Source organism: Bos indicus x Bos taurus, chromosome 17, assembly GCF_003369695.1.
Source record: "Bos indicus x Bos taurus breed Angus x Brahman F1 hybrid chromosome 17, Bos_hybrid_MaternalHap_v2.0, whole genome shotgun sequence".
In the NCBI taxonomy this organism is placed as follows: domain Eukaryota; kingdom Metazoa; phylum Chordata; class Mammalia; order Artiodactyla; family Bovidae; genus Bos; species Bos indicus x Bos taurus.
The window spans coordinates 2918755-2939600 of NC_040092.1; the positions used below are offsets into that span (position 1 = coordinate 2918755).

The following is a 20846-nucleotide window of genomic DNA, read 5'->3' on the forward strand; positions in this document are numbered from 1 at the left end:
CCGTATCTTGCTAATGCAGGCTTGTCTCCTGACTAGAGAATCTGGAGGAGCCTCAGCACAGAAGCAAGACGCCCGTGACCAGCCTCTGGAGGGGCGGCTTCCACACAGCCCCGCCCTGCCCTGTGCTGGAGTTCGGGCCCTGAGAAGGGAGGCACTGGATCTGATTCATGTCCGAAGCCCTCTGCTGCCAGCCCAGGGCTCTGCATAGAGTAGATGCTCAACTGATTTCTGTTAAGTGAACGATATTTTTAAAAGTGAGACTCGAACGTGTCCAAAGACCCGTGATAACCGACACGGCCCTCTGCTCCTGCTGACTCTGTGGCACTATGCATCTTAGGAGGAGGAGCCCCCGTTTCGACTGCGGGGGCCGGGCTGCCAGGTCTGCTGCCTCAGGCCTGGTCTCCGTGCTGGGGCTCACCTCGCAGAGGACAATCCCAAAAGAGAAGACATCCACTGTCTCGTCGTAGCTCTTTCCTTCACAAAAAACACAGGAGAGCAGGCTGTTGTTAGGTTTGGTCCCGTCTCTGCTCTGCACTGCGTCTGGAGCCAGGTCAGGTCAGAGCTAAGAGCCAGGGCTAGGAGAGGTTCTGTGGGGGTGCCTCTAAGGCTGTGGGGACAGGCCCCGTCTGAAAACCAGTCAGCCTCAGAGAGGTCTCATGAAACAACACTGCCCAGGGTGAAGCCGCACGGGATAGTGAAAGAGAACTGGGCCAGGATGTGCCTGGACTCTGGCACTGCCTCCTGTGCACTCTCTGGCTGGAGACCTCAGAAACGGCTGCAGCGAGCCACTTCTGCAGTCTCACAGCGCTGTCTGGCTCAGGAGGCCCGGCCAGCATCTCCGGCTGGTCTGCGCCTCAGCCATGAGGGGGCAGCACACCTCAGTTCTCAGCAAGGAGTGAGAACAGGCAGTAAAGTGCCTGAGCGCTCAGCTACCCCTTGGGGCACAGGAACCGCGGTCAGACCTCAGCGTGGGCCCCGGATGGGGCGCCAGCCAGCCTGCAGGCCTGATCTCGGGGAGGGAGGCGTCTTTGAGGTCCAGTCTGGCACGGGATGAAAACCGTGCACCCCCGGCTTCGGGTACCTGGTCTACACGCCCTGGGGCTCTGCTGCAAGACGTGGCCCCACCTCCCCTCCGAGGTGTCAGGACTGACCGTTCAGCATCTCCGGGGCCATCCAGTAGGGGTTCCCCACCACCGTGTAGCGCTTCTTGCGGTCGCTCTTGCGCAAGGTGCGCTTCTTGGTGGTGGCCTTTTCCACGGGGGGCTTCTTTCTCTCCTCGACTATGAGCCGTGACAGCCCGAAGTCAGCCACCACCACGGTCTTGTCCTGAGAGGACAAGGGTCAGGTCAGCCCTGGGGGGCGGGGGACGACCGGACGGGGACAGGACAGTCCCGAGAGAAGACGCGTATGACCAAGGGGGGTCTTGATGGTGGTGTTTGTCGTCTCAGTCTGCGCTCTTTGCATGGCAGACACCCCCAGACCTAGAGGGTGTTCTCAGCAGAGGCCCTGGGACCTGGAGAGTGGAACCCAAGAGACAGGACAGTGGATTTCGTTTTGCTTTTTTTCTCATCCTGCCTTGTTCTCAGAAAGATTTAAAGCTGGAACCAGGATAAGACAGAAAAAGACAAGATACAGGCCTTCCGTGGGGGTGGGGGGCGAAGGGGAGATAAGCTCTTCAAATAGCTACAAGGCAGTCATGTGGAAAAGGGATTAAGACTGTTTGGTGTGAGTCCAGAGGGCATGGCCAGGGCCAGTGAGTGGACACCCAGGAAGCTACACTGCAAGTCAACAGGAGTAACACTGTAGCGAGCAGAGCTGACCAGCAGGGGAGAGGGAGGCTGGCCCCAAACCCCTCCCTGTGAATTTAGTAGCTCTGTAGCCTCGGGCTGAGGCTTCAGGTGCCACAGCTGCAAAATGGGGTCCTTGGGGAGCTGCTGCCCCCAACACGGGGCAAAACCAGGAAAAGTGACAGGGCTCTACAAACAGTTGAGGAACTTCAAGTCCCTTCCAACCACAGGATTTCAAAGGCTGCTACTGGGAGGAGGTGGGGTTTGTCTGCATGTGTGAGGATCCCCCAGCAGACAGAAGCCTGAGGCGATACCTCTGGTCTAAAGCCAGAGGGGCCAGGCAGTCTCGCTGGCAACAAGGGAGCCAGGAGGGCTGCCCTGGGGGCACGTACCAGCTTGATGAGGCAGTTGTGCGAGTTCAGATCCCGGTGGATGATACACATGGAATGCAAATAGGCCTGGAACAAGAGGTAGGAGCTGAGGCCCATGGCCAGTCAATCGGCTAGACGCTGACTCTGAGACTCGGGGGCCCCAAAACCTGCTCTTCCCCCAGGACACCCCCACCCCCCACGCCAGCTTAAGAACCCAAGCTGGACTCCAGGGCCCTCCTGCCGTCACTCCTCATCCCGGTGTCAACAGAAGGCCGAGGGCTTCCCCTCTCCCTGCTGCCGTCTCCTGCCCAGCAGCCTCTGTTCACCGATCCCAACCCAGGCGCTGCTCTGTCCTGAAGTTCCCGACTCCCTGGGCCCAGTGAGCACCCCCCAACCTATTTTACTCAGAGCTAGGCCACCCCCTCCCAGTCTCTGGCTTTAGCCACCCTGGATCTTTCCTGCTGGGAGAGGGGAAGTGGCCACCTCCTGGCCCAGCTGATCTGTCCTCCCAACACACACTTCCCTCTCTGTCTACACTTTCCCTGTGATCTACTGGTTAGCATTCAGTGCTCTCACTTAGGGAAAAAAAAATTTATTGGAGTGTAGTTGATCTATAATGCTATGTGAAGTTTCAGGTGTATTGCAGATGAATCAGTGACACATATACATATCCACTCTTGCTTAGATTCTTCTCCCATACAGGTCATTACAGAGTACTGAGGAGACTTCCCTGTACTCCTCAGTGCCTTCTTAATAGTGACGCACTTTACATATAGTAGTGTATATATGTTGATTTCATCCTCCCGGTTTATCCCTCCCCCTTTCCCCCTTGACAACCATGAGTCTGTTTTCTACATCTGTGACTCCACTTCCCTTTTGTGAACAGGCTCATTTGTACCACTGTTTTAGAGTCCACACATAAGCGGTATCATATGATATTTGTCTCTCTGTGTCTGACTGACTTCACTCAGTGTGACAGTCTCTAGGTCCGTCCGTGGCGGCGAACGGCCTAATCCATCCTTTCCGCGGCTGAGTCATACCCCACTGTGTGTACGTGCCGCATCTTCTTATCTCAGCACTCTGACTTTAACCTCTCCCTCTTCCTACCCTCATGTGTCCAAACCAGTCTGTATTTGCTATTTCCCCATCCAGGCCTCCGCCTCTGGCTCTTGAGCCACCCTTCCACGCAGAAACCCGCCCCTCTCCCCGCAACACCAGTTCCCTCCCTTGGGCTCCGGGAGCCGCTCACAGGCCCACGGAACTCTTTCCAACCTGCCTGGCGCCCCTCCTCAGGGGGTGCCCACCCTTCTCCTGTGCCACCTGCCTCCAAGACGGTGTGTGCCTGCCTTTTCCTTCTGGCCTCCTCAATGTCAGCCCCTCTGGTCACTGTTAACCCCTACTAAGCACCTACACACCAGCCTCAGCAGATGCCTGTCCAAGCTCCTCCCAGACCCACTCTGCTGGCAGGGCTGTCGGCAGGACTCACCATTCCAGAGGCGATGCCTTTGGCAAACCTGACCTTCTGCTGCCAGGGGAACGGGTCCTGCAGGATGGAGGAAGGCCCGTCAGAGGCCGGTGGGCCTTGTTCTACTGGTGGTCCAGGCCCCGTGGGTCAACGTGATCTGCAGTAAACCCTCCCTGCCTGTGCCCAGTCCCACCCAAAATGGCCCTTTGCAGGTAAGGCAGCAGGTCTCTCTGATCATTGTGGTTCCAGAGCAGTGGTGACACAGGGGCCCCACTGATGACCCCCCCAAGGCTCTTAGGGACTCTGGGGGTGCTGTGCTCACCACGTTGCGCAGGAAGTCCTTCAGCGTGCCCCCTTCGATGTACTCCGTCAGCAGGTTCAGCTTCTTGTCCTTGTACAGTACGCCGATGAACTTGAGCACGTTGGGGTGGTCCAGGCTGCGCATCACCTTCACCTGCAGGGCGGGGAGGCCATGAGGGCGGGGCCCAGTTTCTTCCTCACCCCCTCCCTCGGGGAGTCAGCATGACACATGTGCCCCGTGTCTCCCCCTCCTGTCTCGGGTGCTGGGGAAGAAAGCCCCACGTGGATGGGGACAGCCTCCCTGGCCTCGTGCTTGGGACCCTGCCTTTCTAGGAGCTACATCTGGGGAACTGGAGAGGCAGGGCCCCAGAGCGAGGTGGAGACCAGGAGGGCAGCACCCTGTGGGGCGGTGGGGAAGGACACCAAGGTGCCAGGCTGGCCCGGCGGGGTGTCCAGCGTCGAGCTGCTCCAAAGCGCCTGCGCTCACCCCACACTCCACGAGCTCCATGAAGCACAGCTCACTGTACCAGTTCGTGCTGTCCTCAGTGTTTTTTATACAAATAATGTGCCGTCATTTACGGGGGGGGCAGGGACATTCCTCTAATGGTCTGTTCTGCCTTAAGAAAGGCAGGCAGAAAGAAAGTGACGACTCCAAACTAAGCTTCCTCTTCACATCTTTTTTTTTTTTTTTTTTGGTGCTGAAAGCTGGGATTGAAGTCATTCTTTAGTATCAATTTCCTTCTTTCAACAGTGACACAAACTCCTAGCCCCCACCCCGCTTCTTACCTCAGTTAGAAAAGTCTTCTGTGTCTCCTCATCACACCGGATCAGCTCCTTCATGACCATCACTTTGCCCGTGGCTTTGTGCGTCACCTAAAAGGAGGGTGACTGTCACTAGTGTAGAGAACAGAGGTCCTTCTGGGGAACTGTGCGCAAATCTGTCGCTGGCCATCCCATGCCCTGGAGGACACGCTGACGTCATCAGCCGGATCAGACTGACAGTTCAAGTGCAGAACACACAGCAAGGGCCTCAGAAGGGAGCACACCTTCCTCCCCGGAGAGCTGGGCATGCACGGAGGAGAGGTGAGAACCCACAAAAGGGGCGTGTTGGGGGGAGGCAGGGGGAGGGGTGCTGCCAAGCCAAGCAAGGGTTCTGGTCATCTGACCCAGGAGCGTGTCTCTCGGGGAACAGGAGTCTGGGGGGCAAGAGGGTCAGTGCCACAGACATGCACCAGGGAGCTGGGGGGGTTGGGAGGAAGCTCTCCAGCCCCATGGCCCCGAAGGCTGAGACACATGGCTTACCTGACCCCCCCTCCCAGCTCTCAGCAGAGGAGGAGGAGGAGAGAGAGAGAGAGAGAGGTTAGTCCCCGAGACTGTTCAGCAGGGAGGCAGGAGCCACTCCCACACCGAGGCCTCTGGGCACCTAGAAACACTCACTGACCAGAGATGGGGGGGCCACAGTCAACCTCATCCCACCCGGGGCTCCAGGTCCCCCAAGCTCACACCAGCAGCAACGCTGCCTTCAGGTGGCCTGGGAGGGCAAATAGTGAAAATCCCCAGAGGAGGGTTCGAGGGCTGGGGGGCACAGGGGCAGAGCTGGCGCTCACCTTGATGGCCTGCCCGAAGAAGCCCTTCCCCAGGACCTCGCCGTGGATCAGGTCACAGGGCCGGAAGATCTGCTGTGAGCAGCTACTGGAGCAGCGCAGGGACTCTGAGCGGCTGATGTCACGGCTGAGCAGGAGCGGCTCCTTGGGGGAGCTGGGGCCGGGGGACTTGGAGATGCTGTTACTGCGTCTGCGGAGGAGGAGGAGGAGGAGGAGAAGGGATGAGGGTGGGGACAGGGCAGCCCTCAAAGACCCAGCATGGAAGCCTTGAGGCAGGAACCTCAGGGCCACCCTGGTCTTTCCAACCTCTGCAGTCCGGGTGCTGGGACGGGGGAGGGGGACTCTGACATTGGACAGAGGTGTTGTCTGGGGGCGGCAGACATCCGGAGTCTATGTAAGCATGGGAAAATCACCCGCAAAGCGGGAACCCTGAGCACCTCTCACCCAGAGTGAGGGACTAGACTCCACCAGCTGGCAGCACTGTCGATGGGTCGATGGGAATCCACCACCTTCCAGGTCTGCCTGATTTACAGCCCCGATTGGCTTAGAGCAACAGCCTACTACCACCCAAAACATGAGCAAATGGGACATCTCTGTAGTACCTGCCTGTTATTTCCTGAACTTTAATAAGTGCGTATGATTTTTAGAGCAAAAAAGCCACTTTGTTTATGACATTTTTAAAGAGCAGCCAATGGTTGGTGACTGTCACTCTGACTTCCTAAAGAAGGGACTTCTGGTCCCCCCTCGTGCATTCATCTCTTGCTTTCTGGTTGTCAACGTCCTTATCTACACTTATCTGTGCCCCGTGTCCAGCCTCGGCACCCTACGCTTCCCCCACAGGCCTTGCCACCCTTTGGGATCCAGCACCGCTGCCTCCTGCCCAGCTCAGAGTTCAGTGGACAAAGCCTGACCCTCTGGCTTCTCCTGGAGAAGGAAATGGCCACCTACTTCAGTATTCTTGCCTGGAAAATCCCATGGACAGGGGAGCCTGGCAGGGAACAGTCCATGAGGTAGCAAAGAGTCGGACATGACTTAGCAACTACACTCTGGTTTCTAGGGAAAGCTGGCAGACAGCTGGGTCAGATCACACATGGGCCCTGGCTATGAACTGTTATCCTTGGGGGGGCGCTGGGTCAGCACAATCCTCATTGCCCACTCCCGGCCAGCTGGCTCCCTTCCTAACTCTGCTGGCCTCAGAGAGCCAGCTCCACTAGTCCAAGAGCTGGGCGTGGGGCAGCACAGAGCCAGGGCGGGACGGGGCACCTCAGGGAGCGTCTCCTCAGTGTCCCCTCCAGGTTCTCCTTGGTGTCCAGGGGGCTGAGGGTGTGCGCGTGTCTGTCATTCTGCGCGCAGGGAGAGAGCCGTGCATCCAGCTGCAGCTGGTCCAGGCGCTGGGAGACGGGGTCGTGTTCAATCAGGAGCTGCAGTGTCTGGGTCGTCTGGCTAATGGCGTCCTCCACCTGCAGCCGGGAGCGGTGTGAGGCAGGCCCGCAGGGCATCCCATCGTGGGCCACCCACCATCAGGCCAGAGGACCAGAGCCCGCTGTGGCCTCTGGCGGCCACTGGCCACACCGTGCCCTCTGCCCACAGCCTGGCACTCCCCGACATGGCCAGCCATCCCTGCTGCCCTGGGAACAAGCCAGGCTGACAGAGGGGGTCACCAGTGCTCACAGGCTCAGTGGCAAGACAAAGAGGGTCTGTTCACGGTCCGCCCCCCACTCCCCACAGGACACACGGCAGGTACCTCCTCCACGCGGAGCGTGCGCACGGGGGCCCCATTGATCTCCAGGATGCGGTCCCCAGGGTGGATGGCGTTTCGGTTGTTAGGACTGATGTGCATCCGGTTGACCCTGGGCCAGATGAGAGAAGGCAGGGCAGAGGCATCTTTAAAGACAGCCTGACCAATTTCACTTGTGCAGGAAGGGCTCACCAGGCCCTGGGCCCCGACTGGCCCCCAGGCCCAGGCCACTCAGGGAGAGGCTCTACCCCATCTCGGTGAAAGGCACCCCACTCACCCAGAGGCCTAAGCCAGAAACCTAGACGGCATTCCCCGCTTCAGGAGTTCCCTCACTACCCCCCAATCCTCACGTCCTGAAGAATGCTCCATCACCATGGTTACCAACACCCGTCTCTTGCTCCATGCATCAGCCTGCTAACTGGTCTCTGTACCTCTAGGCCTGCCCTTCTCCCATCCCACTTCCACAGCAGCATGCTTCTAAAACGCTCCCCTGGTCATGTCACCTTGCTGCTTAAATCCCTCAAGAGACCCATTGGATCCTCATGATCCAGGCTCTCTGTGACTTAACAGGCCCCTTCTGGCTATTCCCAACCATCCAATCTATACCAGACACAGCCACAGACCCCCACCTCTGTCCTGAACACAGCTTCGGGCTTAGAGCAGACCTCACCTCCCTCTGACTTCCCAGCCCCAGGACCCCGCTCTGCTGTGAGCACCCAGCACCCAGCACACAGTAAGCACATGATCACCGTCTACAGGGCTGGGAGCCACAGTGCCTCACAACTGGTATTAGATGGACAGACCCTTTCCCCATCCGGTCGCCAGCCTGGACACAGCATGGAGTCTTTACCTCTTTCTCCTTCCTCCATTCACTCACTCAACCAATGAAACAACAATCCATGTGCACCCACTATGTGCCAGGCACTGCTCCAGGCCCTGGGTGCGCAGCAAAGAACCAGACTAAGTTCCACAGGGAACTCTTGAGGAGGACAGATGATAAACAAACATAACCAAGCCAGATAATTTCAAAGAGCAAACATGATGGAAATTTGACCCGTGAAAGGTAAGCGGTTCTGGTGTTAGGTATCTGGCGGGAAGCAGTCATGGTGGGGGATGAGGGCAGTCAGTGCCAGGGCCTAGGCGTGGTGACAGCACAGTGAGCCCAGGAAGGAGAGACGCGATGTGGATGCAGAGCTCTGCTAAGATGCTGGGGCTCCAAGGCCTGCTGTGTGCTCCGCTCCAGAACCCCTACCCCAGGCACTCACTCTCTCACTTGCACGGTGGTGGCGTAGTTTGAGCAGGCACTCTCCACGGACACGGAGAAGCCCCGCCTGCCTTCGGTGGTGGCTGGCATGGAGATGTGTGTGACGGAGTAGGGCAGCTGGTCCTGGACGGATTCCGTGGACAGCCTCTCAAACATGGGTGCCAGTACCACCTCGTTGTGGCACTTCCCACTGCGGGGAGGAGCAGAAAGGGGGCTGAGATCCTGGAGCCCCACCTGGAAGCCCCCAGCAACGATGAGCCTTCCAGCGACAGAGCGCATAGCCCCACATTCACTGCCCTGCCCGATTCCAGCTGGCTGCTCACAATGAGCAGCTGGGTTTTCTGCCTCTGACTCAAGGTAAGAACTGGGCCTCAGCCTGACTTTTTTTGTCGACCGAGGCAGCTGGGCTGACTTCTAAGGGGCCTTTGCCTTTAACATCCTGGGCTCCCTCTCCGAGAGTCCCCTCCCAGCCACCTTCTCCCTCTGGGAGGCCTGCAGGGCAGTATGCTTATTCTCCCACTAGGTACGGAGAGAAGGCAGAGACGTTCATTATCTCGCTCACAGCTTTCAGAGCTGGTCAAGAGCCATCGCTGTGACAGGAATACAATCAGCGCGCCGAGACCCCAGCAGTCCTGCACAATTCACACTGCCACTTGCCCCGCCCGCTCAGCCACCCTTGTCAGGAAGGAGGGACACGGGGCCACCATCTTACCAGTAGAGGGTGGCGTGCTGCACCAGGGCGTATGCGTCCCCATCCTCGATGATCACCTTGCAGCTCATACAGGCGAAGCACTCTGGGTGGTACTTGAACTCCCCGGCCACCTGTGGGCAGGTGGGGAGCAGGGTGGACAGACGTGGGGAGGAGACAAGTTGGCACTGTTGCCCGAGTGGAGGCGGGGTGGGTGAGGGGCCTCCCATCAGGGCTCTACAGACCATCCCTGCCCAGTCATCGCTGACTTTGGCCCGCCCCGTCCCAGAGCTTCCAGGGAAAGGGCTGGACTGGTGCTTCTCTGTCATTTCTTTCTTTCTGTTTGTCAACACCATGTGACCTGCAGAATCTTAGTTCTCCAACTAGGGACTGAATCCAGGTCCTTGGCAGTGAAAGCGAGGAGTCCTAACCACTGGACCAGCAGGGAAGTCCCTCCTTGTCATTTCTGAGACTGTAAGAAAAAAACTCTCGGTCTCAGCCATGGGCACAGGCCCCCAGAAGTCATCAGCCCCAGGAGGGAGGCTCATACTCCCCTTTAGGGCCCCATCCCATCTCACCGTCTCCCCTCCTTGCCTGCCCAGCCCTCCCAACACTGGACTGTTAAGTCTCTGAGAGACGGATCACATCTGGCACTTAATAGGTCCTAAAAATCATCTGTTAAGTGACTGAATAAATAAAGGGAGAGGCCTCGGCTGACGGGAAGACAGAAGGTAAATGGCCACAGGGAACCGGAGGCACTGCCAATGAACTCTGACGACGGAGGGGGCAGAGATGGAGGGATGCACTCACCATGACGGGCCCCGTCATCAACAGAGAGCATCCGTGGCAGAACTCCCCAAACTTCCCCCAGTAGTCCTTGTGGCAGTACAGCTTCCCATCCTTCTCATAGTACCAGTTGGTGAGGGAATCCTGGCATTCAGAACACCTGAAGAGCAAGGCAAGAACAGAAACCTAAACCTTTCTGGGTCTTGAAGCCCTTGGAGAAATTTGATAATTTGATAAGAGTCAAGAAACCTCTTGGCTTTTGAATTGTGATGCTGGAGAAGACTCTTCAGAGTCCCTTGGACTGCAAAAAGATCAAACTGGTCAATCCTAAAGGAAATCAACCCTGAATATTCACTGGAAGGACTCACCCTGAAGCTGAAGTTCCAATACTTTGGCCACCTGATGCAAAGAGCAGACTCACTGGAAAAGACTTTCATGCTGGGGAAGATTGAGGGCAGGAGGAGAAGGGGATGACAGAGAGGATAAGATGGTTGGATGGCATCACTGACTCAATGAGCAAACTCTGGGAGATAGTGGAAGGCAGGGAAGCCTGGTGAGCTGCACTCCATGGGGTTGCAAAGAGCCCGACATGACTTAGCGACTGAGTAAGAAGCCTCTCCCAAAAAAAATACACACATGAGGAAAATGTGCATATAATTTAGGTATGGGGTACATGTCATAGGACTGAAGCCCATTCATGTGCCAGTTAAGAACTTCTGGTCAAGAATGATACCTCAATGAACCAAAGAAGCTCAGTGACCTCCACTCTTGAGAACCTACCCATCTCCAACAGCATTACCTATGAGCATCCTTGAGAAAAACAGATTAAGTGTATAGAAACAATCAGGCAAATCCAGAAAGGGGAGGTCATTCTGTAAGACAACTGGTCTTTTCTGTTTTAAAAAGTTAAGGCACAGGGATTAGAAAAGCCCAGTAGACACAGAAACCCCCAAATGCAACACCTAAGCCCTGGATTCGATTCTGGATTGAAAATGAAAACAGGCAACAGTGACATTTTTGGAACTGAGGAAATCTGAATTTCGCCTATACATTAGATTATAATGCAAAATTACTGTTAATTTTTTAGATGCGATAATGATACTTTGCCTATACAGAAGAATTTATAGAAGAAAAATAGTAAAGTAATAAGGAGAGTCAGTTCAGTTCAATCACTCAGTCGTGTCTGACTCTGCGACCCCGTGAACCGCAGCACGCCAGGCCTCCCTGTCCATCACCAACTCCCGGAGTTCACCCAGACTCATGTCCATTGAGTCGGTGATGCCATCCAGCCATCTCATCCTCTGTCGTCCCCTTCTCCTCCTGCCCTCAATCTTTCCCAGCATCAGAGTCTTTTCCAATAAGTCAGCTCTTCGCATCAGGTGGCCAAAGTATTGGAGTTTCAGCTTCAACATCAGTCCTTCCAGCAAACACCCAGGACTGATTTCCTTTTACTTGCAATTTACTTATAAATAAGTAAAAAATAAAACTCTGTGTATGTGTGTATACAGACATATGAAGTGGCTTAAACTTAACAAATGATCTTAGGTGAAGGATATGTGAGTTTTTTAAACTAGTCTTTCAACTCTTCTATATATCTGAAATTTTTCAAAATAAAATAATGAGGGGAAGAAAGACTCCATCAGCACCATGTAACATGTGCGTGTGAGCCTCAGAGCTCCTTTCTCCTCCAGTCACTGGGCTGTGAAGCTCCACACTCGGTCAGGCTGGGGGTGTTCTGGGGTCATGTCTACACACGCGATCACCCTCACGTCTGACCCTGGCACTCAGAGCTAAGAGCCCCTTGGCCGGGTGAGCCTGTCCCACCTCCCTCTTCCTAGTTAACAGACTGTTCTTGTCGTCGAGGCCTCGCAGCACCCACACTCTCCTTGCTTTCTGAGAGGCAGGGTGGAACTGTTCTTGGTTTGAATCCTGACCTGCCTTTTACTAGTTATGTCATCTTGGGCAAGTTATTTCACTTCTCTGACCCAGCTTCCTTATCTGTAATATAGACTACTGTGAAAATAAAATAATACATGTTAAAGTACAGACAGTTTGGGACTTCCCTGGCGGTCCAGTGGCTGGGGCTCTGTGCTTCCACTGTAGGGGGCAAGGGTTTGATCTCTGCTCGGGGAACTAGGGTCCCACAAGCTGTGTGGCAGGGCCAAGAATATTTTTTAAAATAAGACAGCTTATATAAAAGGCCTAGCACTCTAACAATGCTGTAGCGTCCACTGCTATTGAGTGATGATGATAATGGAAACTCATGTTATTGGCCACTTACTGCCATTACCTGGGTGGTTTTTGGAGAACTTCTCTTACTAGCTTTTTCTCACGGACAAAACGTGACCCATAGCATCTACTACAAAGAGCCACTAAGAACAAGTAAGTTAATAAAGAGCAAAGTCTCCTGCAAACTGTGAAGGGCAAAGCAAGTGTGTTCTTAGAGTAACTTGGTAGGCACTGCAGATAGAAAAGATAGATCATACAGGGTCCCCTCCTCCACTTCCAAGAGCTTATAATGGGTTGAAGAAGAGAAAATCTAAACAAAACTTGATTAACAGTGCAGGGCGAGAGGCCGAGATGGGGCGTCCGCCATCAGCCACCCACTCTTAGCGTTTCTCATTTGTCCTCTGGCTGCTGAATTTCAGGTAGACGAGTATGGATGTGCAGTGCCCAGGACGGCTCAGTGCAGACCATGAGTTACAGGAGGTGGAGGGGAAGACCCCGTTCTGGGCACGCAACTCCAACTCCTCTCAGCGTAAAAGGCACACTTTTACATGCGCTCTGAGCTGGGAGGAGACACCAGGTTCAGGTTCTTAGGAACCACATGTCTCTGGACAAGCCCCCCTCTCTCTCTGGGCTCAGTCCCCCCACCCGTAAACTGAGGGGATTAGACTTTCCCCTGGATGATCCAAGGCTCCAATCTCAGCACCATGTATCTCCCCCCACCCCGCCCCCGGGTGATCTCAGGCCAGCTGCTCGGCTCCTTATTTCTGAAGTGGCAACATCACCTATTTTTAGGCAGGCAGTGAGGACAGAACTCAGTTCTGGACAGTGGTGACGTGCCCGGCACGGGGGCCGGCAGCAGGGGCAGGGCCTTCCTTCATGCTCCCACCTTCTGATGTAAGGCATCTGGGTACCTGCCTTCTTCCTTCACTGAGGAGAGGAACAGCATCCCACTCACCCCTGCGAGACTCAGCACCGTGCAAAGGGCCTTCGGAGTAAGCCCTCAGCAAACATTTCCAGAGTGAACACTATGGGCGTGGTGAGCACCAGCGGTCCAGGTGGGAGCATTGGGGTTTCGCGGCTCCCGGTCACCGGGCCCTGCCCGCCCCTCTCCTGTCTGAGGTGGAGGAGAGCTGCTGCAGACGAACCTGCACCAACCATTGGCTGGGGCCCTGTTACAGCCCTGCCATGGTATGTGCACTGCAGGGCACAGGAGCACCAAATGCGTCCTCCTCTCCACTGCCAATAGCCTCCCTTTGTCTGTTGCAAGTAGCCCAGGCCAGGACCGGGAAGGGGCCAGGGAGAGGGGCAAGTGCAGGCATGCAGGAGCCAGACGTGCTGGCCTCCTGGGAAGAAGACCTGGCCAGAGCGTGACACCACCACGCACATATCTGGGTCAAGGAATGCCTCTGCGGGGCACAGCCGGCTGCTCAGCCAGGGCCGGCGCCACAGGCAACTCTGAAGAACAGGAAGCTGAACGTCTGACAGGAGGACGGGCTGCTTTACACAGCCCCCAGGCTGCTTTACACAGGACACAAGTGGTTCTGGGCCTCCGGAGACACTGCTGCGGCAGATTCACTTAAATGTTCACAGCAGCCACGGTGACCTGTTTCGAGAATGTAACCATATTCTGCTGCGCTGTATGAGATACCTAACTTTCATGAGCTCTAATCCTGACCGCACCCTGCAGGGTGATAGGATTAGCCCTGTTTCACAGACTAAGAGACTGAAAAGCAGAGTCAAGTCACTTCTGCGAAGTTGCCCGGAACACACATGACGAAGCCGGAATCTGCACCAACGTGTGCCTCCGCTTCATGGTGCAGCACGCCCACTAAGCTGGGCCGTGGGGCTCGCATCTGTGAAGACACAGAGGCTGGAGCCCTGAGAGCCCGCGTCCCTTTGCGTGTCAACACCTGCTGGTGTTTCTCCTGAAGCCCAAGGACCCAACGTTAAGTGGCACAATGACTCTCCTCCTCCACTGAGTCCATGGCAGGCTGGTCCCCAGCAGACTCTGCCCCTATTAAAAGGGTCCAAAACTCACTCTGGGAATGTAAGGTGTGACTCAGGAGAATTCCACCTTGATCCTCAGGGGCCATGGCCACAATACCTTCTCCCCAAAGCCTTTCCCAGCCTTCAATTTTCCGAAGTTTCAAGTGAAAATTAGCATGTGCCCTGGCTACAGGCCCAGGGCATCGAGCTTGGAGGTGGTGGGCCTGGCAGTGGAGCCAGACCCCAGGGCCAAGGCATCAGCCAACACACTCTCCAGAGCAGTGAATGGAGCAGAGACTCTCCAGCCACATGCTTTAACAACCTCCAGAACTTTCCTGGAGCACTATGGAGAGCCTGGGCAGCTAGAGTGGACCAAACCCTGATGGTCAGTTCAGTGGGCAGCTCAGATCCAAGCTAAAGCCTTTAGAGTCAGCAGGGAACATACTGGTTAAAAAATAATAATCAAAGTTTCATAAATAATTTCTCTTAAGACCTGGGTCCACATTCCATCTTTGCCACTCACTATCTGAGTCACCTGAAGCCAGTTACTTCATGACCCAGGCCTCAGTGTCCTCATTCGCACACTGGTGATGATGAAAATTAAACCACGTACAGACGCCCAGCGAGAGCCTGGCCCAGAGCGGGGGCCCAGGAAGTGCTCATCTCCCCACCTCCCTCTCCGATTGGAGAACACCCAGGGTGAAAGGAGACAGACCCGTCCCTCTCCCAGGCCCAAGCAAGAGGGACCTGTTTCTTGGCCCAGAACCAAACAGATTTCTGGAAACAGGGAAGGTCCCCAAATGAATTATCTATCTAGCCAGTTAGAAATCAATTGATCATAATCAATTCTGACCAATTAGGAAACAGTTACTGTTCATGGAGGGTGTGCAAGATGGAACAAGCAAGGTGCTGAGAGAAGCCAAGTGAGATAAGACAGAGGCCCCGCCCTCAGTCACATGAAAATTCTTCAGACCAAACGTTTACAGGTAAATTTTCCACCTTTGGTGGTGAGAGCGCCAGAACAGCCATTGTTACCTGGATTTACACAGGTTAAAGAACAAGCCCTCCAGCGTCCTGCTTGAGGGCCTGGCCGGAGGCTTGTCCTTAGCCTCTGAGCAGAAAGCAGAGTGGGAGAAGCTTCTTCCAGCCCCTGCCTCTGAGCACTGACTGGGGTGCACGGGGCACCTGGCAGATCTCTCTGCTCTAGCCTGAGTGAAACGACTGGGGTCGCCACACCTCCTCTGGGCCCGAAGGGGTCGGGGGCAGAATAGAGCAGGGGCCCAGAGACTCCGGTCCGTCAGAGCTCAGCCTTCTACCACCCCAGACCCCTTAATCACCCCTCCTTCCTGCAGACCCTGCAGACTGAAACAGGCTGTCAATTAAGCTGTAATTATTATGGAATAAATAGGTTGTTATCCTGTTTGAAAAAATTAACCAAACACATAACGAGCTTCTGATCAGCAAGAAATAAGTGTTGCCAGAGTGCGCTGACTCAGTTCCAACCAGAAGCCAGAAAGCCTGTGGTTTCAAGTCATCTGTGCCGTGGTGCTGCAGCTAATGGGAGAGGGCTTGTGTGTCTGAGGAGCCACGTGGGTTGCAGAGCTGGGAACCATTCACCTGATCTGAGCCCTTCATTCTTCAGAGGAGAGAGAGTCCCAGGGGACCTAAGGCAGCTGCCAAATATGACTGTGAAGGTGGGCAGGGTTAAGAATAGTTTCTCCCTTTGAACAAGGGTTGCTTTAGAATACAAAGATGCACTTGTTTTCTTCAAGAGACAATGTGTAAACCAAACTCACCAAATCAACGTCAGGCATTAAGGGGAAAGCTGTAAAAAGAAAAATCCTTTAATGATGTCAGACTAAAGTCCCTCTTTAATTTTCCTCTTCTGTAAATTCCGATCGGAGGGGTTTTCTTACTCGCGAGGACGCTCATGACTACGTCTCAGCCCCCAACCCTGGTGCACGGGCAGAAGGGGACGATGCCTGCCTGCCTGCCTGGCGGGCAAGGGCGCCTGGGGCACAGAAATCGCATTCTTCATCCCCGGCTCCCACTTCCCTCCCCGGCGAGCTGTCACGCCTGATCATGTCCCCATGGAATCTGGTTGCGTCACTCTCCTTGAAGCTGCAGACCCAGAACTGTGTGCTCAGGGCCTGGGGTCAAGGACTTAATTTCTTCCACAGAATCTGGCAAGGGTCGTGTCGAGGAGCCCAGGAAATCCAGTCCCTACGCTCCGCAGGGGAGGAAACCGAGGCCCAGGGTGGGGTCAGGCACCTGGTCAGAGGGCAGCCCTTGAGGACATCCTGCAATAAAGGAGGGGGCGAGGGCAGAAGCGGCTTTCTGACAAGGCAGTGACACTGGTGACTGACTGGACTGCTACCTGGGAGAGGAGAGGGTCTGGGTGGTCCCTGGGTGGGGAGGCAGGGCACAGAGCCCCATGCTCGGCTAGCTCTTCAGAAGTGGCTTCAGGAATGTGGCCTCCCATCTCGGGGGAGGGGAGAGCGGCTGTGGCCCGCCAGTCAGTCCCCCCCTGACTCCAGCTGGGCAAACAGAGTTGGGGGGAGGGCCGTCAGGTTGCCCGGAGGGGCTGGGGCAGAGCAAGACAAAGCACGGGCAGACCTGGGTGGCGCAGTGGCCGGGTCCTCACAGGTCCACGCTGACTGTCCATTATCTGCTTGAGCTCCTGAGAGGCTGTGTTGTGCCCCCAGAGATTAAAAGGGGCACACATTCCTGGCTTCTAAGGAAGCCACCCCACCCCCAGGCTGCCGATCCAGGATTAAGAGTAAGAGGGATTAATGAGGCCCTGGCTTAAACTAGTGGCTGCTTCAAACACTTGGCATCTTGATTCCACATGGTACAACTCAAGATCAATCCCCATCCCCAAAGGCCCTGCAGAGGAGGATATCTGCTGTCCCCGCCATGTGCCAGGAAAACTATGGGGAAGCCTTTCCCTGCTTGCTCCCTCTCTCCTCTGCGAGGAAAGCAAACCTGAGAACGGTCCTGGGGAGATACACGCAGGGGGAGATGCAGCCTCCCGAGGCTGGCCTGAAAGACCCTGCAAGTTAACTGTTGAAAGCAGCTACCACATCTGTAAAACGGGGACACCAAAGGTCTTGAGGCTGTCAAGAGACTGCAGGATGAAGTGCCGGGCAGGATGTCTGGAAGAGGCAGCCCCGAGGACCAGTTTTATCCCGCCCCCTCAGACCCTGGGGTTTCCCACCACTCGACCAGGGTCTGGTGATTCTGAGAAGCCACGTGGTGCTCTGCTTTTCTGCCCAGGGCACGGCCACCCGACTGATCCCCACAGCGCAATCTGGGCAAGGGGCTGGGCTGGGGACGCCAGAGGGAGAAGCCGACCAGGACCACTGGTGAGGGGGAGGCAGACCTCAGAACAGGCTGCTCCCAAAGAATGAAAACAAGCTCCACCCCAGCCAGGAATGGCTCCAGCCAGGAGGGACCCAGAGGCCAGAACCCCCTGGGGAGTTTCTGTAGGGAGGTGGGGTGGGGCAGACAGTAGAGAAAGGCAGGTCGGAGGTAGACCGGAAGTTTCCACATCTCCCCGTGAGAAGCCCCGCAGAAGCTCAGGTCTGGGGACCTGGCAGGCATGGGGGCTGGCCCCCTAGCTCGGGACCCTCCAAAGCCGGCTGCCCCAGGTCTCACGTGCCCAGGACTTTGCCAGGCAATCCTACTCACAGGGAATGCAGGAGCCCTTAGAGGCCAGAGGCCAAGGTGCCTGCTATTAAGAGAACAAACGTGTGTAATGAGAGAGCTTACAGTGTACTGGGCTGCCCACACCCAGCCTCGCCGGCTTCCACGCTGTTTGGCAAAACCTGCCCATCCTGCTTGTTGGGACAAATTCCCGGGCAGGCGGCACAGCCCACAGGTGAGACGTGGAGAGCTGGAAAGAACAGCCCCTCCTGCGCTCCCCCAGGAAGAAGTAGCACCGTGAGCAGGCCAGCTCGGCAGCACCTTGCATCTCTCGGAGGCTCGTCCAGGTGCGTCTGGGAAGCCCCGGGAGGCCAAGCTCCCTGGCGGCTGCGGCCCGACCGCCCCTCCCCTCCCTGTTCCCAGCACCTGGGGTGGGGGGACCTGGTTCCGTGGGGAAGCGGCTTCCACTGGCTTGTGCCTGACACACGCGCGATGGGAGGACAAGAAAAACCCAAGAGGCAAAGGGGGGTGGCCTTGGCCCTCCCCTCAGGACCGGGGCCCAAAGAGGAGATGGGAAGCGCGACTCACCGGAAGGGGTCTCTGGAGGTGAAGTAAGCCTGGACGGACAAGTAACTCCCCATCTTCTTCCCACGCCAGACACACGAGACACAAGCTCAGCTGCAAACCCGTCGGGGAGGGCCTCCGGCCTGCGGGCGGCCACCATGACAGGCCTGGGGCTCTGGCAGCGCTGGCTGCCCAGCTCACCTCTCCCTCCGGGGCGGCCGGAGGGGCGTGAGCGTTCTGAGCCCCTTGCCCCTCAGCGAAGTCCCGCAGGAGCTCATGGCTGGGACGCTGCTCCCCGGTTCTCCGAGGCTGGGCGGCCCCTCGGGACTCAGGAGAAGCACCTCTCTGCAGAGGCTACACGCACTCAGGCATTCTCAGGCAGGGGCCGGTGACTCGCCAAGAAAGAGGCGCTGCTGTCAAGTTAGCCTTCCTCGGCAGCCCCACCCCTGCCGGGGGAGGGAGGAAGGGGAGGGGCTCCGCGCGGAACGAGGTGTGTGGTTGGAGCAGCTATTAGGAAACAGACCTTGCAGGCAAGGGGTGGAGCCGAGCGGGAGGGAGGCTGCAGGCTGGCGCCGCAGACAATAACCAGGACTGGCTGGGTGTCCATCCCTCAGCCTGGGGAAGGGCAGGGCAGGAGACGGGGTGGGCACAGCTGCCCCAAGTGTCCCCGGCCTGAAGAGCTGCCCAAAGGATGGGAACTCTGCTCGGAGATGAAGAAAAGCCCAGGAGACCAGCTCCAGGCCAAGCCACACCCCCTAAAGGGGGAGCCCTCCGGCCCCAGAGGCCGGTCCAGAGACCCAGGGCCAGGGAGCTGCCCTCTGGGCTCTCGGCTCCGGGCTGGCATCTACACGGTACTGGCACGAGGGTCCCCATTCATTCCTTCCCTCTGTCTGGCCTGGGCACTCCACTTCTGGGCAGAGCTGCGCCGCAGATGAGGAAACAAGGCCCAGAGCGCTATGTTGCCTGCCATTTCTCCTGTGACAAGCGCCATGTGATACTGTCTTGTTTCTCTGACATGGGGGCTATCTCCTCGGTGGAAACAAGGGAAGCGAGGTACAGCGAGATTAAGTCACTTACCCATGGCCAAATAACCAGTCGGCGGCAGGGCTGGTATTTAAATGCAGGCTCATGTGACTTTAGAGCTGGAGGTCTCAGCCGCCGAGCTTCATTCTGCCTCTTCAAGGTAAAACATCTCCCGCAAAACCCTTCTGCACACAGGAGGAGCACAGGGACTGGAGTCCAGGTCACTTGTGCCCTCTCATTCATTCATTCATTCATTCATTCCTGGAATGCCACCCTTCGGCCTCAGCAGGCAGTGGTGCTTCTTCCCCGGTGTCCACGGTAACCAGGCTTCTCACACTGAAAACCAGGGCACGATGGAGGGCAAGGCCCAGGGTGCCTGTGGGGACGATGAGCCACGTGTCTGGAGACGGGACTGGCTAAACCAGGGCCCACCATCGAGAGAGTCCCTTACCCTCTGCCTGAGGAAGACAGGGCCACGTCCAGACCCCACTGTTGGACTTGAGGGAGCGACGCCTGCTTTCTCCCACCCGACACACGCTCCTCTCCATGCAAGTCACCCTGTCCCAGAGACAGGAAAGCCCGTGGCGAAGGTGGAGGCTGGGAGCTGGGGGGGCCTCTTCCCATTCCTCTACTGATGGGGCACGGGGATAAGGACGCAAGTGATAAGACAGGGTGTCTGCACCCTGTTATAAGCTACCACTTATGGAGCACTTAGGACGTTCCAGGCCCTGCATTATCACTTATCTGTCATACTTAAATGGCCAATACATGGGGTAGATGTTATCACCCCCGTTTAACAGATGATGAAACTGAGGTTCCTAAGCGTTGTGTCACTAGCCTGAAGACAAACAGCTGCTGAGTGAGGGAGCTGGGTTTCAAATCCAGTAAGAGCCGGGGTTGGGACACTTTTTCTGTAAAGGGCCAGAGAGCAAACATTTTAGGCTGTGCAGGCCTAAAATGAATACAGATTGTGTCACTGCAGCACGACAGTGGCCTATATATATAAAACAAATGAATGGATGTCGCTATATTCCAATAATGCTTTACTTATGGATATGGAAGCGTGAATTTTGTGCTGTTTTCACGTGCCACAAAATATTCTTTTGCTTTCCTCTGTTTAAGAATGTGAAGGGACTGCCCTGGTGGTCCAGTGGTTAAGAATCTGCCTTCCAACGCCAAGGACATGGGTTTGCTCCCTGGCCAGGGGACTAGGAACCCACATGTCGCAGAACAACCACAACTAGAGAAAGCCCACATGCTGCAAGAAGACCCAAGGCAGTCAAATAAATAAATAAATATATTTTTTTGAAAAAAAAAAAAAAAAAAGATAAAAAAATGTGAAAATCAAAAGGTTGTACAAAAAGAGGCAGTGGGCTAGTCTGCTGGCTTCTGCCCC

The 20846-nt window shown here is 56.0% G+C and overlaps 1 protein-coding gene across 4 annotated transcripts in view; it reads right to left on the reverse strand.

The window, feature by feature from the left end:
* The window catches only part of LIMK2 (LIM domain kinase 2), a 54562-nt gene that overhangs the window by 3053 nt on the left and 30663 nt on the right, over positions 1 to 20846 (reverse strand). For 2 of the 4 annotated variants that reach the window (XM_027566257.1, XM_027566258.1), the window contains exons 3-14: positions 10028 to 10163; positions 9242 to 9351; positions 8531 to 8719; positions 7272 to 7377; positions 6791 to 6987; positions 5531 to 5717; positions 4710 to 4796; positions 3946 to 4077; positions 3645 to 3701; positions 2180 to 2245; positions 1152 to 1326; positions 419 to 474 (exon numbers count right to left, since the gene is read on the reverse strand). In XM_027566257.1, the coding sequence (XP_027422058.1) occupies positions 419 to 474; positions 1152 to 1326; positions 2180 to 2245; positions 3645 to 3701; positions 3946 to 4077; positions 4710 to 4796; positions 5531 to 5717; positions 6791 to 6987; positions 7272 to 7377; positions 8531 to 8719; positions 9242 to 9351; positions 10028 to 10163 (1498 nt within the window). Of the gene's footprint in view, positions 1 to 418; positions 475 to 1151; positions 1327 to 2179; positions 2246 to 3644; positions 3702 to 3945; positions 4078 to 4709; positions 4797 to 5530; positions 5718 to 6790; positions 6988 to 7271; positions 7378 to 8530; positions 8720 to 9241; positions 9352 to 10027; positions 10164 to 18451; positions 18936 to 19504; positions 19827 to 20846 lie in introns of those variants that run through there. The other 2 variants (XM_027566260.1, XM_027566259.1) reach the window with 2 other exon arrangements.